This window comes from Heterodontus francisci, chromosome 31 (assembly GCF_036365525.1).
Source record: "Heterodontus francisci isolate sHetFra1 chromosome 31, sHetFra1.hap1, whole genome shotgun sequence".
Taxonomy (NCBI): Eukaryota; Metazoa; Chordata; class Chondrichthyes; order Heterodontiformes; family Heterodontidae; genus Heterodontus; species Heterodontus francisci.
Genome location: NC_090401.1, coordinates 28330979 through 28345782, shown reverse-complemented (window position 1 = coordinate 28345782; position 14804 = coordinate 28330979). Strand labels below are relative to the sequence as shown.

Below are 14804 nucleotides of genomic sequence, written 5' to 3'. Positions count from 1 at the left end.
AAACACTCACTGAATTGGCAAGTATAAACACTTTAAAAAAGAAATAAACCTGTTGTGGTCAAACAAGGAGAGGGACCCTTCCTTACCTGATCGTAATGGGTTCAGAGGTTACAAACTAAATTTGTTGAACTCAACATTGAGACCAGAAGGTTCTGAAGTGCCCAACTGAAAGATGAGATGCTTTTCCTCAAACGTGTGCTAAGCCTCTTTGGAATATTGTGGGAGGCCGAGGACAGAGAGGTCAGAGTCGGAGCAAGGTGGAAGTAAGGTCAGAGTATATTGGTGAACTGTGCAAGTCAGTAGACTTAAAATGAATATTGGTTGATAGTCTATACCCAGAAATGAAGACAGGGAAGTCAAGGAATGGAAGGGAAGAGTTGGAGATAGACCATGTGAAGGAAAGTGAAGGGTGGAAATTAGAAGGAAAGTTGATGAAATCTTCCAGTTCAGGGCGAGAGCAAGAAACAGCACTGATACAGTCACAATGTACTGAAAAAAGAGGTGAGGGAGGGGGCCTGAGTGGGATTAGAACAAAGAATATTCCATATATCCCACAAAAAGGTTGGCATAGTTAATACCCATGAGGGTACCCGTAACAACACGTTTTATTTGGAGGAAATGCGAGCCCAGTTCTCCAAGGCTTCGCTAAAGCATTTTACAAACACCTGCCATGGGGAATGATTTAATAATGCGATGCAAACAAATAGGAACATTTTTGTATTATATTTCTGTTATGATTTTAGATAGGGCAATTGTGATTTAAAATTGTCGTCAGACAGTTATATTTTTAAGAGTATCTCATTGTCTGGAGAGTAGTCAAGAAGTGAAATTGATTGATCTACACTTACCTCGAGTGGGATGGCTCACCAGAGAACACCGAAACAAATGGTCATGAAAGCTGCTGGATTGTTTTGGGAAACCAATTGGCTCATTAATATCCTTCAGGGAAAAGAGCTTACCAGCCCTACCCAGCTGGACCAGACTGCATGAAACTCCAAACCAAAACTATGTTTCCCTCTTACGCTGTAAAAACAACTGTGAGCAGAAGGCCGACCATTACCTTTCAAGAGCATTGAAATGCACAATTGTGGCCTTTATCGGTGTTGCCCACATGCTCAGCTGAAGTAACAAAAAGTTGCTCACATATAGAAACATAGAAAATAGGAGCAGGCGTAGGCCATTCGGCCCTTCGAGCCTGCTCTGCCATTCATTATGATCATGGCTGATCATCCAACTCAGTAGCCTGTTCCCGCTTTCGCCTCATATCCTTTAATCCCTTTAAACCAAGAGCTATATCTAACTCCTTCTTGAAAACATACAATGTTTTGGCCTCAACTGCTTTCTGTGACAGCAAATTCCACAGGTTCACCACTCTCTGGGCGAAGAAATTTCTCCTCGTCTCAGTCCTGAAAGGTTTACCCCGTATCCTTAGACTATGACACCTGCTTCTGGACTCACCCACCATCAGGAACATCCTTCTTGCATCTACCCGGTCAAGTCCTGTTGGAATTTTATAGGTTTCTATGAGATGCCCCCTCACTCTGCTGAACTCCAGCGAATATAATCCTAACCGACTCAATCTCTCCTCATATGTCAGTCCCGCCATCCCAGGAATCAGTCTGGTAAAGCTTTGCTGCACTCCCTCTATAGCAAGAACATCCTTCCTCAGATAAGGAGACCAAAACTGCACACAATATTTCAGATGTGGCCTCACCAAGGCCCTGTATAATTGCAGCAAGACATCCCTGCTCCTGTACTCGAATCCTCTCACTATGAAGGCCAACATACCATTTGCCTTTTTTACCGCCTGTGGCACCTGCATGATTACCATCAATGAATGGTGTACGAGAACACCGAGGTGTCGTTGCATATTCCCCTCTCTCAGTTCGTAGCTGTTCAGATAATAATCTGCCTTCCTATTTTTGCTACCAAAGTGGATAACCTCACATTTATCCACATTATACTGCATCTGCCATGCATTTGCCCACTCACTCAACTCGTCCAAATCATCCTGAAGCCTCTGTGCATCCTCCTCACAACTCATCCTCCCATCCAGTTTTGTGTCATCTGCACATTTGGAGATATTACATTTAGTTCCCTCATCTAACGAACCTATTAGCGAGAGATAGCATGGTTTTGTGAAGGGGAGGTCGTGTCTTACTAATTTGATTGAGTTTTTTGAGGAAGTGACGAAGATGATTGATGAAGGAAGGGCAGTGGATGTTATCTGTATGGACTTCAGTAAAGCCTTTGACAAGGTCCCTCATGGCAGACTGGTACAAAAGGTGAAGTCACACGGGATCAGAGGTGAGCTGGCTAAATGGATACAGAACTGGCTCGGTCATAGAAGACAGAGGGTATCGGTGGAAGGGTGTTTTTCTGAATGGAGGGATGTGACTAGTGGTGTTCCGCAGGGATCAGTGCTGGGACCTTTGCTCTTTGTAGTATATATAAATGATTTGGCGGAAAATGTAGCTGGTCTGATTAGTAAGTTTGCGGACGACACAAACGTTGGTGGAGTTGCGGATAATGATGAGGATTGTCAGAGGATACAGCAGGATATAGATCGGTTGGAGACTTGGGAGGAGAAATGGCAGATGGAGTTTAATCCGGACAAATGTGAGGTAATGTATTTTGGAAGGTCTAATGCAGGTGGGAGGTATACAGTAAATGGCAGAACCCTTAGGAGTATTGACAGGCAGAGAGATCTGGGCGTACAGGTCCACAGATCACTGAAAGTGGCAATGCAGGTGGATAAGGTAGTCAAGAAGGCGTACGGCATGCTTGCCTTCATCGGTCAGGGCATAGAGTATAAAAATTTTGCAGCTGTACAGAACCTTAGTTAGGCCACACTTCGAATATTGCGTGCAATTCTGGTCGCCACACTACCAGAAGGACGTGGAGGCTTTGGAGAGGGTACAGAAGAGGTTTACCAGGATGTTGCCTGGTTTGGAGGGTATTAGCTATGAGGAGAGGTTGGATAAACTCGGATTGTTTTCACTGGAACAACGGAGGTGGAGGGGCGACATGATAAAGGTTTACAAAGTTATGAGCGGCATGGACAGAGTGGATAGTCAGAAGTTTTTTCCCCAAGGTGGAAGAGTCAGTTACTAGGGGACATAGGTTTAAGGTGCGAGGGGCGAGGTTTAGAGGGGATGTGCGAGGCAAGTTCCTTACACAGAGGGTGGTGAGTGCCTGGAACTTGCTGCCGGGGGAGCTGGTGGAAGCAGATACGATAGCGACGTTTAAGAGACATCTTGACAAATACATGAATAGGAAGGGAGTAGAGGGATACGGTCCCCGGAAGTGCAAAAGGTTTTAGTTCAGGCAGGCATCAAGATCAGTGCAGGCTTGGAGGGCCGAATGGCCTGTTCCTGTGCTGTACTTTTCTTTGTTCTTTGTTCTAAATCATTAATGTATATTATGAATAGCTGTGGTCCTGGCAACGATCCCTGCGGTACCCCACTCATTATACTCCAAAGTCTGCAGAAGTCTGTTTTGCCCACAAAGCCTCACGGATTATTGTCCTGTGCAAGAAAAATGTTTTAGGAAGGCTTTTGTGCTGATTTTATTTAAATTTTATCATTGGTAGCTGGTTGCATCATACAACTTAAGCATATTATCTCATTTCTCAATTAATGTGACTTTAATTGTTTCGGGTATTCAGTCTGCTTCTGGAAACTGCCTCCCTGCTGTGAGTACAAGTTAAAAATGTTGGGAAGCCTTATTCTTAACTGAATCATAATCACACCAAAAACATTTTTGTGCTCCCCACCGTCCGATATGAGTTCTGTAGTTCTCAGTCCTGCTGTTTTGGGCTCTTCTAGGGACTGAGCATGCCCAAAAACTTTCCAATGCAGCAGCATCTCCTCTTTAATAAGCCACTGTTTATCATCAGTTATTTTTCTTTTACCTGAACTGCATGTAAATGGCTTTAACTAGGATTATCGCAATCAGTCCTCACAAGCAGGCAATTGTGTCGAGTCTACAGAGAAAGAGCTTAACATTTTCTATGTTATTCAAGAGAAGAAACATGCAGATCATATTGTGTTGTCGTAATGGTAGTCGTCCCAGGGTGGCTATTCAGGGAAGTTATCAAGGCATAACAATGTTTCGACGGTAAAACGAAAGCACTGATTAATCATTGAGGTATTATTGTCTGATAGGACCACCCCTGTGATGACCATTGTTACTGATGTAAATTGTAGAGAATCTTCTGGCAGTAATCAAATCATCACCTGGGACTTGCAGCTGTGTATCTAAATTCTAAGCGACTTACTTTCAAACCGAATTTGGAATCCAACGTCTGAGTGGCTTTTGTCAGTAGAGAACAGAAGGTAAAGATAGTTGCTGGTGCTAATCAGAAACTGAGGTACTTGAGTACCATGGTAGACGCCTATCAATGGTGAGGAGTAGGATCTTCCATCCCGGACTTCCAAGGTGTCATAGTTTACTTCGGTTTTAAATCTGAAAACAGGGACAAAGCAGCTACCATCAGAATGTGAAATATAATTTTCAGTGATAACTTGGTATGCACATAAAGTGTTCCACGAGTGTGGATTTTCCAATCATCACATATACTTATTAAACTGTGCACTATTTACACATTTTTCTATAAAGAATGAGTGCATAAACAAAACCAAGATTTTAAGGCTATTTCACAACTCTATGAAGCTATATTTGCCATCCCCAACAACAACGCTTGTAGGCATGCACATCATGTTTGAAAGTAATTTTCTACTTCTGTTTTCCAATGCCTTTCATTAAAACAGTGACCTTTAGGTTATTTTAGGCCTTTCACAAAATGTAATGCAATCGTTCCTTGGCTGAGATTGCAGACGGACAAGCCCACCTGAGGAGGCTTTGTCAATGTTCACTCCAGAGACCCCCTCCTAGATGCTGGATGAGATTTATAGGTCAGGAGGCACTCCTCTCTACCCAACTAACATCAGTAACTCAGTGTGTGAGGCAACTGCTCCTGCAATCCGAGCTCCTAACAATCCTTCATGGCTGTGCTAGTGCAAAGCATTGAAATAGCCCTCAAAGCTAATTTTGTTAATGAAACAGTATGTAACAAGAAGCAAAAATCCCAAACCACTGAACCAGCAGGCATTAAAGAGCACAGTGGCATGCCTGACACAGCGAGTGCACAACCAAACAAATGGTGGTCTTACACCTTCACGCACTTTCACCCTTATTCAGCACAGACCAATAGCAAGAAACAGTGCTCGAGCTTTAAGACCAGGGATATCTCTCTTTTCAGAAAATCAGACATGATGTTGTTGAAAAGACTCTCAATTGGCCATAATTTGACACTTATATGCTGGTGGGGAGTGAACTTTCCCCTCTAATGAGAATTGTACAGCATTATATAATATGTATCACATGTATAATTTAATCGTGTGTTTATATGACATTTAATATAATTTAGATGGAGCAGAAGTGAATGCATTTTTTGCTGTTTTAAATTCTCGTGAACTGTTAGCTGTGGGAGTGGAACAGGAGACATGAAATTTGCATAAATAATTAGAAGATTAAAAATTGCTACTTTTAAAAGAAATGTCCTGTTTCTGTTGATTTACTTTTGTTTTCAATTTGAGAAACATTGGGTAATAATTTTTTTGTGAAGCGTCTGCATTTCCCTGTTAGAGAGAGTGATGATACATAGTGGAGAGCCAAAGACTCTCATTTAAAATTATACATCACAGCAGTAATCCAGTAAAATAAAAATGGCTGGCAGAAATAGTAGCAGATGACCACAAAAGATAGTGAAGAGAATGGGAGAGATGACAGGGAAGAGTAATTATTCCTCATAAGCCAGAAAAAGGAATAAAAATACTCAGCAGGTCAGGCAGCATTTGTGGAGAGAGAAGCAGAGTTAACTTTGCAGGTCTGTGACCTTTCATTAGAATGGAAAAAGGAATGATAGGTTTGAGAGTCAGCAAAGAGAAGCTGACAGTGAAGAAAATGGAGAGGGCATGAGAGTTTCTTTCAATAAAAAACAGATGACAGAGACATTGGGCTGAATTTTGTTCAGGTCGCGACATCGGGCTCCGTGGCAAGGGGGGCCAGAAGGTCGCACCAACAGCGGCTCACCATGGAGCATGACACTGGGCCCGATCTTCCTGGCGGCAGCGAGGCTCCAGGATGGCCCCCCTTCCGCTTGGCGATGGGACCCCACTTTAAATATTTAAATAAAGGACATGAATAAATTAACAGACCTTTCACGGAGATTGTGCTGGCTGTCCGCGATCTTGCGTGCAACGGCCAGCACTGACATGCCTTCGCTTTCCCATCCAGGGAAAGCTGGTGCACCAAGGTGGGGAAGGCGGGAACTTAGGATTTTTAGTGTATTGGGTGGTGGGGGGGGGGGGGTGGGTGCTGTCAAATCTGCAAGCATAGTGTGGGGGTGGGGGGAAGGGATGGCCTCTGTTCTTTGTGCAGTTGGCGGGGTGGGGGGGGTGGGAGGTCACAAATTAAATATATTTTATTGGGGGTGTGGATTGGGCAGTCATTTATTTCCTCTGTATTGTGGTGGGGGGAAGGGAATGGGCTTGAAATGTACAGGTTTGGCAGCCCTTTAAAAATAGCGCCAGCGCCTACGCAGAGGCAGCAGACGCTATTGTCGATGTCGCAGAGCCCGCCCCCGCCATGTGATGGAGGTGCGGACCGGACAATGTATGCAGATGAGCTGCCATGTGCTAGATCGCGGCAGCACGGTGGCGCACAGCCCGCACATGTGGGCCTCCATTTTATTTGCCCGCCACTGGGAATAGAATTCAGCCCTTTCTGTTTGCTTCAAAATTCAACTTAAAAATACTCAAATTAGGATGACGATAACACTTTCGCTCCTTCAGCTGAATGTACAAAAGCAGTGGGTGCAATCTGCAAAGTCTCTCTTGCTTTTTCTCTCTTTCCCCCTCCATCTCTCACACATGCACACACCTTTAGACAAAAAAAAATTCCAATAAACTCCAACTAACGAATGATTTTGAAATTTGCCCTCTAGTTTTTCTTTCATTAATCTAGAGAAGTAAATGAGAAAAAAGTTTTTAGAAGTGAAAAGAAAAGTATTCAAGCAGTCAAGCTGATGAAATAGTACTGATGTATCTTCGGATATTGGCATGCGACTAATCCTCAGACTGCACAATCTGCATTCAGTTAACAGAAATACATCTCTGGGCAGAAATATAAATTCCAATGCCAGGCATTTGGAAGAGCTGTGAATTAAATCATTAGAATATGCTAAACGTAATTCAGTGGACAAATGCAATCATACTATTATGAGATCTGACAAGTTGCCATTTTTATTTTGCTTAAAACCTTATTTTTGACAGCAGAAATTTCAGTTACTGAGAAAAAAAATTTAATTATTTTTCTCTTAGGAAGCATTTTGAGTGACTGGAGAAAAGACAACACGCCATCACTGACTGGGAAACAGGTAATCAATCATTAAAATCTTGACATTTAACATTGCAGTGTCACTATACATAATATTTGCAGGTAAGTGTAATGGGCAGTTGTTGGCATTTCAACATTGGAATTCCCATACAAAATGCTTACAGAGTTGGATTCAAGACAGCCTATGACCTATACAAGAATTTTATATTATAGGTTTCAGGTAAATACTTGCAACACTCACTCGAGCATAAGCTAACGCAATTTGTTGAGAACATAGTGGTGTTGAATCTGGTTGTGGAGATTAACTACTGAGTAGGAGTAGATTGAAGGTGGTAAGGACTGCAGCAGCTTTTACAAGACACTGCAGAGCTAATTGGCTGCTGTTTTCCAATGATGTGAAAACTCAAGTGATAATGTCTCTGTGATTCATACTAAAAGTGAAGAACCTTTTCTTTTATAGCTATTTAGAAACTGCTTCTAATGGGGGAAAAACTACTTCTTCCTGTGCAGCAGGAAGTATATTTGCAACAGTTAGACCACTCATTACTACAATGCATTTATTCTCATCCTTTCACGTATGTAATGAAAAGTAAATAATGATGCCGACACCAATAGGTGTTCGCTTTGAAAAGGTTGTGTTGCCAATTGTACTACTCTTCAAAATCTATTGATCTGGCCACTTCTATGAGTGAAGAAAACAGAACAACGTTACTCGTGAAATATTCCTATTTTGATAAAGAGGGAAACAAAATCATAAGGCATGTCAGCCAGACCTCTCCCAGAGTTCGTCTTGAGGCATGGCATAGTGAAAGCATAAAAGGGGAGCCACGATAAAATTATATGTTGTCCAAGGGGAACTTTACTAGATGTAAATTGCAATATACTCCAAAACTCATCACAACATTTCTTAAAATGGGCATCAGGAAAATTCTGTACTGTATAGTCAGTTGCTGTTAAAGTGCTTGACATTTTTGAACTAATATACACAGTTTTATTGGTGCAATTTCTTCAAAACTAGCTATTTTGGGGAGTGACTGCTTCTTTCAGCTTTTTTGGAACAAAACACTTCTTTACCCAGCAACTGTAAAAATATGTTTTCAGTCACTGTACGCCTCTAGTTTTCTGATGAGAAAAGGATCGATTTCTTTAACCTTTACCTATAAGTTAGAATACCTTGTATAATGCTGAACCAACTCAAGTATCCTATCTTTGGTGTGGGTGACAAGTGCCGTGCCTTGCAACCCTAATGCTGTTCAGCCAAAATTTCATGCAGTAACATCTATCCCTCTGCCAATGCTCTCTACTTGATTTCTCTAATCAAAAACACAAAAATATTCTTATAATTTTACCACTTGATTAATCTAAAAGTAATATTTTAAAAGCAAGACTATGGTTTTTTCAGGGAAGAGTCTGTGAAAATCTTTTAGTTTTCGATTTAGTTTTAGGAAATGAAGCTGGGCAGCTGGAAGGAGTGGCAGTGGGAGAGCATTTTGATGGTATTGATCATAATTCAGTCAATTTTAACATAACTCTGGAAAAGGACAAGGATAGAACAGGAGTTAGAGTTCTCAATTGGGGCAAGGCCAATTTTACTAAGCTGGGGAATGATTTAGTGAAAGTCAACTGGAAACAGCTACTTGAAGGTAAATCAATGTCAGAGCAGTGGCAGCCATTCAAATGGGAGATTGAAGGGGTTCAGAGTAGACATGGCCAAATCTAGAGCCCCACGGATATCAAGCAGCTTACAGGGTAAGATAAGGCAGAAAAAGAAAGCTTATGTCCAAAACCAAGAACTCCATACTGCAGAAAGCCGAGGGGAGTATAGAAAGTGGAGGGGTGAAATCAAAAAGGAAATTAGGAAAGCTAAGAGAAGGAATTAAAGAATATTGAAAGCAAAATCAAGGTAAACCCAAAGATGTTTATCAATACATGAAGAGTAAGAGGATAACTAAGGAGAGTAGGGCCCATAAAAGACCAAAAAGGTAACCTATGCGTAGGGACAGAAGATGTTCGTATTGTTCATAATGAATACTTTACGTCTGTCCTCACAAAAGAGGGGGACAATGCAGATATTGTAGTTAAGAATGAGGAGTCTGATGTATTGGATGTGGTAACCATAGGGAGAGAGAAAGTATTAATGGATTAGCATCCTTGAAAGTTGATAAAGCACCAGGACCAGATGAAATGTACCCCAGGCTGCTAAAAGGCAGCAGAGAGGAAATAGCAGAAAGCCTAACCATCATTTTCCAGTCCTCACTGGATACAGGTGTGGTGCCGGAGAATTGGAGGACTGCTAATGTTGCACCTCTGTTTAAAAAGGGAGCGAGGGATAGACTGAATAATTACAGGCCAGTTCGTCTAACCTCAGTCGTGGGCAAATTATTGGAATCAATTTGAGAGACAGGATAAACTTTCACTTAGAAAGGCACAGATTATTCAAGGATAGTCAGCATGGATTTGTTAAGGGAAGATCTTATCTGACTAACTTGATCGAATTTTTTGAAGAAGTAACAAGGAAGATAGACGAGGGTAGCACAGGTGATGTGGTCTACAAGGATTTTAGCAAGGCTTTTGACAAGGTCCCATATGGCAGTCTGGTTAAAAAAAAAGCTCATGGGATCTAGGGAAATGTAGCGAGGTGGATACAAAATTGGCTCATTGGCAGGAAACAAAGGGCAATTGTTGACGGCTGTTTTTGTGACTGGAGGCCTGTTTCCAGTGGCGCTCCACAGGGATCAGTACTGTGTCCCTGCTTTTTGTGGTATATATTAACAATTTGGACCTAAATGTAGGGGGCATGATCAAGAAGTTTGCAGATGACACTACAGAATTGGCCGTGTGGTAGATAGCGAGGAGGATAGCGAGGAGAGTAGGCTGCAGGAAGATATCGATGGACTGGTCAGGTGGGCAGAAAAGCAGCAAATGGAATTCAACCTGGAGAAATGTGAGGTGATGCATTTGGGGAGGTCAAACAAGGCAAAGGAATACACAATTAAAAGGAGAATACTGAGAGGAAGTGAGGGACCTTGGAGTGAATGTCCACAGATCCCTGAAGCTAGCAGGATAGATCGATAAGGTGGTTAAAGAAGGCATATGGAATCTTTTCCTTTATTAGCTGAGGTACAGAATATAAGAGCAGGGAGGTTATGCTGGAACTGTATAAATCATTGGTTAGGTCACAACTTGAGTACTGTGCGCAGTTCTGGTCACTTCATTACAGAAAGGATGTAATTGCACTGGAGGGGGTACAAAGGAGATTTATGAGGATGTTGCCAGGACTGGAAAAATGCAGCTATGCGGAAAGATTGGATAGGCTGGGGTTGTTCTCCTTGAACAGAGGAGGCCGAGGGAAGATTTTATTGAAATGTACAAAATTGTGAGGGGCCTGGATAGAGTCGATGTTTACCTTCGCAGAGAAGTCAGTGACTAGGGGCATAGATCTAAAGTGATTGGTAGAAAGATTAGAGGAGAGACGAGGAAAAGTTTTTCACCCAGAGGGTGACGGGGCGCTGAAACTCACTGCCTGAAAGGGTAGTAGAGGCAGAAATCCTCAACTCATTTAACAGGTGTCTGGAAATGCACCTCAAATGCCGTAACCTGCAGGGCTACGGACCAAATGCTGGAAGGTGGGATTAGACTCGGTGGCTCATTTTTCGGCTGACACAGACACGACGGGCTAAGTGGCCTCTTTCTGTGCCGTAAACTTTCTTCGATTCTATGAATTAATTTGCAACACCATTTAATGCTGTCAGAACATAAGCATGAATATGAACTGGATGCCAAACATAGTATGTGAAAAATCTAACATGATTGCAAACTCTTTGATTTGTCTTTCAGCAATGATTACAGAAGTTCTATGACTGAATAAATAGAACAGTTTCTGATCTCTGTGTATATCCTTTATTACAAGGCTTCACACCTCACACAGAAATCATTGTTGCATTGAAAGAGTACGTAAGCATTTCATGGACATTTTTCTGATCATTAAAGCTCTCAATGCAAATGAGCAATGAGGTTTGCTGATGTTATTTTTTAAAATAATTATTGGGATGTGGGTATAGTTGGTAAGGCTGGCATTTATTGTCCATCCTTAGTTGCCCATATGCATCAGATTGGCTTGCTCGGTCACTACAGTTGAGAATCAACCATATTGGTGTGGGTCTGGAGTTGCATATAGGCCAGACTTGATAAATATCACAGCTTTTGTCCCTAAAATAAATTAGCAAATTAGGTTTTTAAGACAATCCGATAGCTTACTGGTCACTTTTTATCAATAAGTACTTTAATTTCTATCTTTTAAAAACGGAATACAAATTGCCATAGCTGGATTTATTTTCTGGATTATTAGCCCAGGCCTCATTGCACTGAATGCATTCAAGCATGGTGACCAGTTAATAATTGGAAAAGGTGTGAAATCACCTGTCAAAGGTTATTTTGATGGGATATCCTGGTTGAGCTTCAATCACCCACACACAGTTCAGAGAATCCTTGTAAAATCCTGGCCAGCCTGGAGATAATATCATTCCACTTGGAGCAGTTAGGTGACCTCCACATGGTGCTGTAAGGAAACAAATACAGAGTGAAATACAGTTTGGGATGACACACAGAAGTGGCTCAGTGAGGGTTCGGGATTCTATTCTCATTTTCATGTGCAGCTTGAACGATAATGTAAAGTGAGTTGCAAAAAGAACGTGGGAACAAGAGTAAGCCATTCTCTTTATTTATTCTAAGCCAATATGTTTATCAGTAGCAAAGATGCAGGTGCATAGAAGTAATGTTTCCTCTAATTTTTTTTTTGGAGCCTTACAAGTGATTTATTGAAGAGCGTGACCCTTTTAAATGTTTGCACGTGTGGTAACTTACATGCAGCCTGTGCAGATTTTTGGGTTGTTGCATGACTATGCAGCTGTCCAGCTTACAGGGAACATTGCATACAAGTTTTAAAAAACAAAACATTCCCCACATCAATCTGTAACTGATCCCTGACTACCTGTTATTTTACACTCGTCTACTTTCATTCATTTGATCATTAAGAATGACTGCAGCACTTTAATTGGAGATGAATGGGAAGACAAGGGAGCATACGAACATACACGTTAGGAGCAGGAGTAGGCCACTCAGCCCTTCGAGACTGCTCCACCATTCAATAGGTTCATGGCTGGAACTGATTACTCCACATTTCCACCTGCCCGCAATAACCTTCCACCCCCTTGCTTATCAAGAATCTATCTACCTCTGCCTTAAAAATATTCAAAGACTCTGCTTCCACTGCGTTTTGAGGAAGAGAGTTCCAAAGACTCACAACACTTTGAGAGAAAAAATTTCTCCTCATCTTTGTGTTAAATGGGCAACCCCTTATTTTTAATCAGTGACCCCTAGTTCCAGATTCTCCCACAAGGGGAAACATCCTTTCCACATCCACTTTATCAAGACCCCTCAGGATCTTATATGTTTCAATCAAGTCACCTCTTACTCTTCTAAACCCCAGCAGATACAAGCCCAGCCTGTCCAATCTTTCCTCGTAAGACAGCCCGCCCATTCCAGGTATTAGTCTAGTAAACCTTCTCTGTATTGCCTCCAATGCATTTACACCCTTCCTTAAATAAGGAGACCAGTAGTGTACACTGTACTCCAATTGAGGTCTCACCAATGCCCTGCATAGCTGAAGCATAACCTCCCTACTTTTGTATTCAATTCCCCTCGCAATAAACAATAATATTCTATTAGCTTTCCCAATTACATGCTGTATCTTCATACTAACATTTTGGTGATTCATGCCCAAGGACACCCAGATCCCTCTGCATCTCAGAGCTCTGCAATCGCTCAACATTTCGATAATATGCTTCTTGTTTATTCTTCTTGTCAAAGAAGACAACTTCACATTTTTCCATATTACACTCCGTTTTCCAGGTCTTTACCCACTCACTGAACCTATCTATATCCCTTTGTAGCCCCCTTATGTCCTCTTCACAAGTTACTTTCCTACCTATCTCTGTCATCAGCAAATTTAGCAACCATATCTTTGGTCCCTTCATCTAAGTCATTTATATAAATGGAAGCAGTTAATAACTTTTTAATAGCAATAGATGATAATTGACATTTCTATGTTCTCTTATAAAATATACTGCCCAGAGATTTACAATCTTTAGAAAACACAGAGCACTAAATAAAGTATAAGTATTATATATAAAAAAGTAATGAAGGTTTGAGCCTGAACTCTCACCTGAAAGTGACCTAACTTAGGCCATTTAGGTTTGTAGACAAATGCATGCATTTGGCTAAATTCAAACCATTTTTGGTTTGCATGAATATTGCTTTAAAAATCCATGGATTGTTCTAAATAAGTGCATACATTCCCACCACCATCCTTACCCACTGCCAGTTGATGTCTCACATTTGCAGCTAAAGCAATTATGTTTAAACCAGTTGCCTAAACACGTACATTGCTAAATATTCCTGATTGTCCAATTATATTTGTATCATGATACTAATTTGATCGTCAAAGTACAAGCCAGGCCACATGGCAAAACTACTGGAAATCCCAAGGAATATTGATATAATCCAGATCCTCAACTAGATCATATCTATCATTGGACGAGAGTCAAATGCTGATGGTCTAATAGTAGACATGCGTAAATATTATTGACCCATGCAGTCCAGGAGAAAGTGCTGGTGGAAAGCAAGTAATCAAATGTCTGAGTCCTCGTAGCTTAGTCAAATACATTAATGTTCCTCGACAGTTCAAGCACTCTGGTCAGGTTTGTACTTTTGGGATAAACTGGCTTCATGATCACTCTTTTTAGTATAAATACATTCATAGGAACATAGAAGCAGGAGTAGGCCATTCAGCCCATCGAGCCTGCCCTGCCGTTCAATATGATCATGGCTGATCATCCACTTCAATGCCTTTTTCCCACACTATCCTCATATCCCCTTATATCACTGTCAATCTCTGCTTTAAACATACTCAATTACAGAGCTTCCACAGCCCTCTGGGGTAGAGACTTTCAAAGATTCAGAACCCTCAGAGTAAAGAAAGTTCTCCTCATCTCTGTCCTAAGTGGCTTCCCCCTTATTTTGAAATCGTGTCCCCTGGTTCCAGACTCCCCAACCAGGGGAAACATCTGAGCTGCATTTACCCTGTCTATCCCTTTAAATTCCTCCCCTCCAAACTTATAGCCACATTAGCTGGGTGTTAATTGCATTGTTTTGCACATAGCGATCTTGCCTTATTTTTGTAGAAGTATAAGGAATTGATTTTGTGCAAGTCGCCTTTGTAATTTATTCCATGAATTACATTATTTCTTGGTAAGAACACAATGGAGACCACTTACAGTGACTTTGAATGAACCAAAACCCTCATTATCACAAACTTAAGTGTGTTTGTGTACGGATAAATCATC

The 14804-nt window shown here is 41.4% G+C and overlaps 1 protein-coding gene across 1 annotated transcript in view; it reads right to left on the bottom strand.

Annotated features, from left to right (window-relative positions):
- The window catches only part of csmd2 (CUB and Sushi multiple domains 2), a 2056060-nt gene that overhangs the window by 509443 nt on the left and 1531813 nt on the right, over nucleotides 1–14804 (bottom strand). The window contains exons 16-17 of the mRNA XM_068011193.1: nucleotides 11821–11959; nucleotides 4280–4467 (exon numbers count right to left, since the gene is read on the bottom strand). Of these exons, the coding sequence (XP_067867294.1) occupies nucleotides 4280–4467; nucleotides 11821–11959 (327 nt within the window). The remainder of the gene's footprint in view (nucleotides 1–4279; nucleotides 4468–11820; nucleotides 11960–14804) is intronic.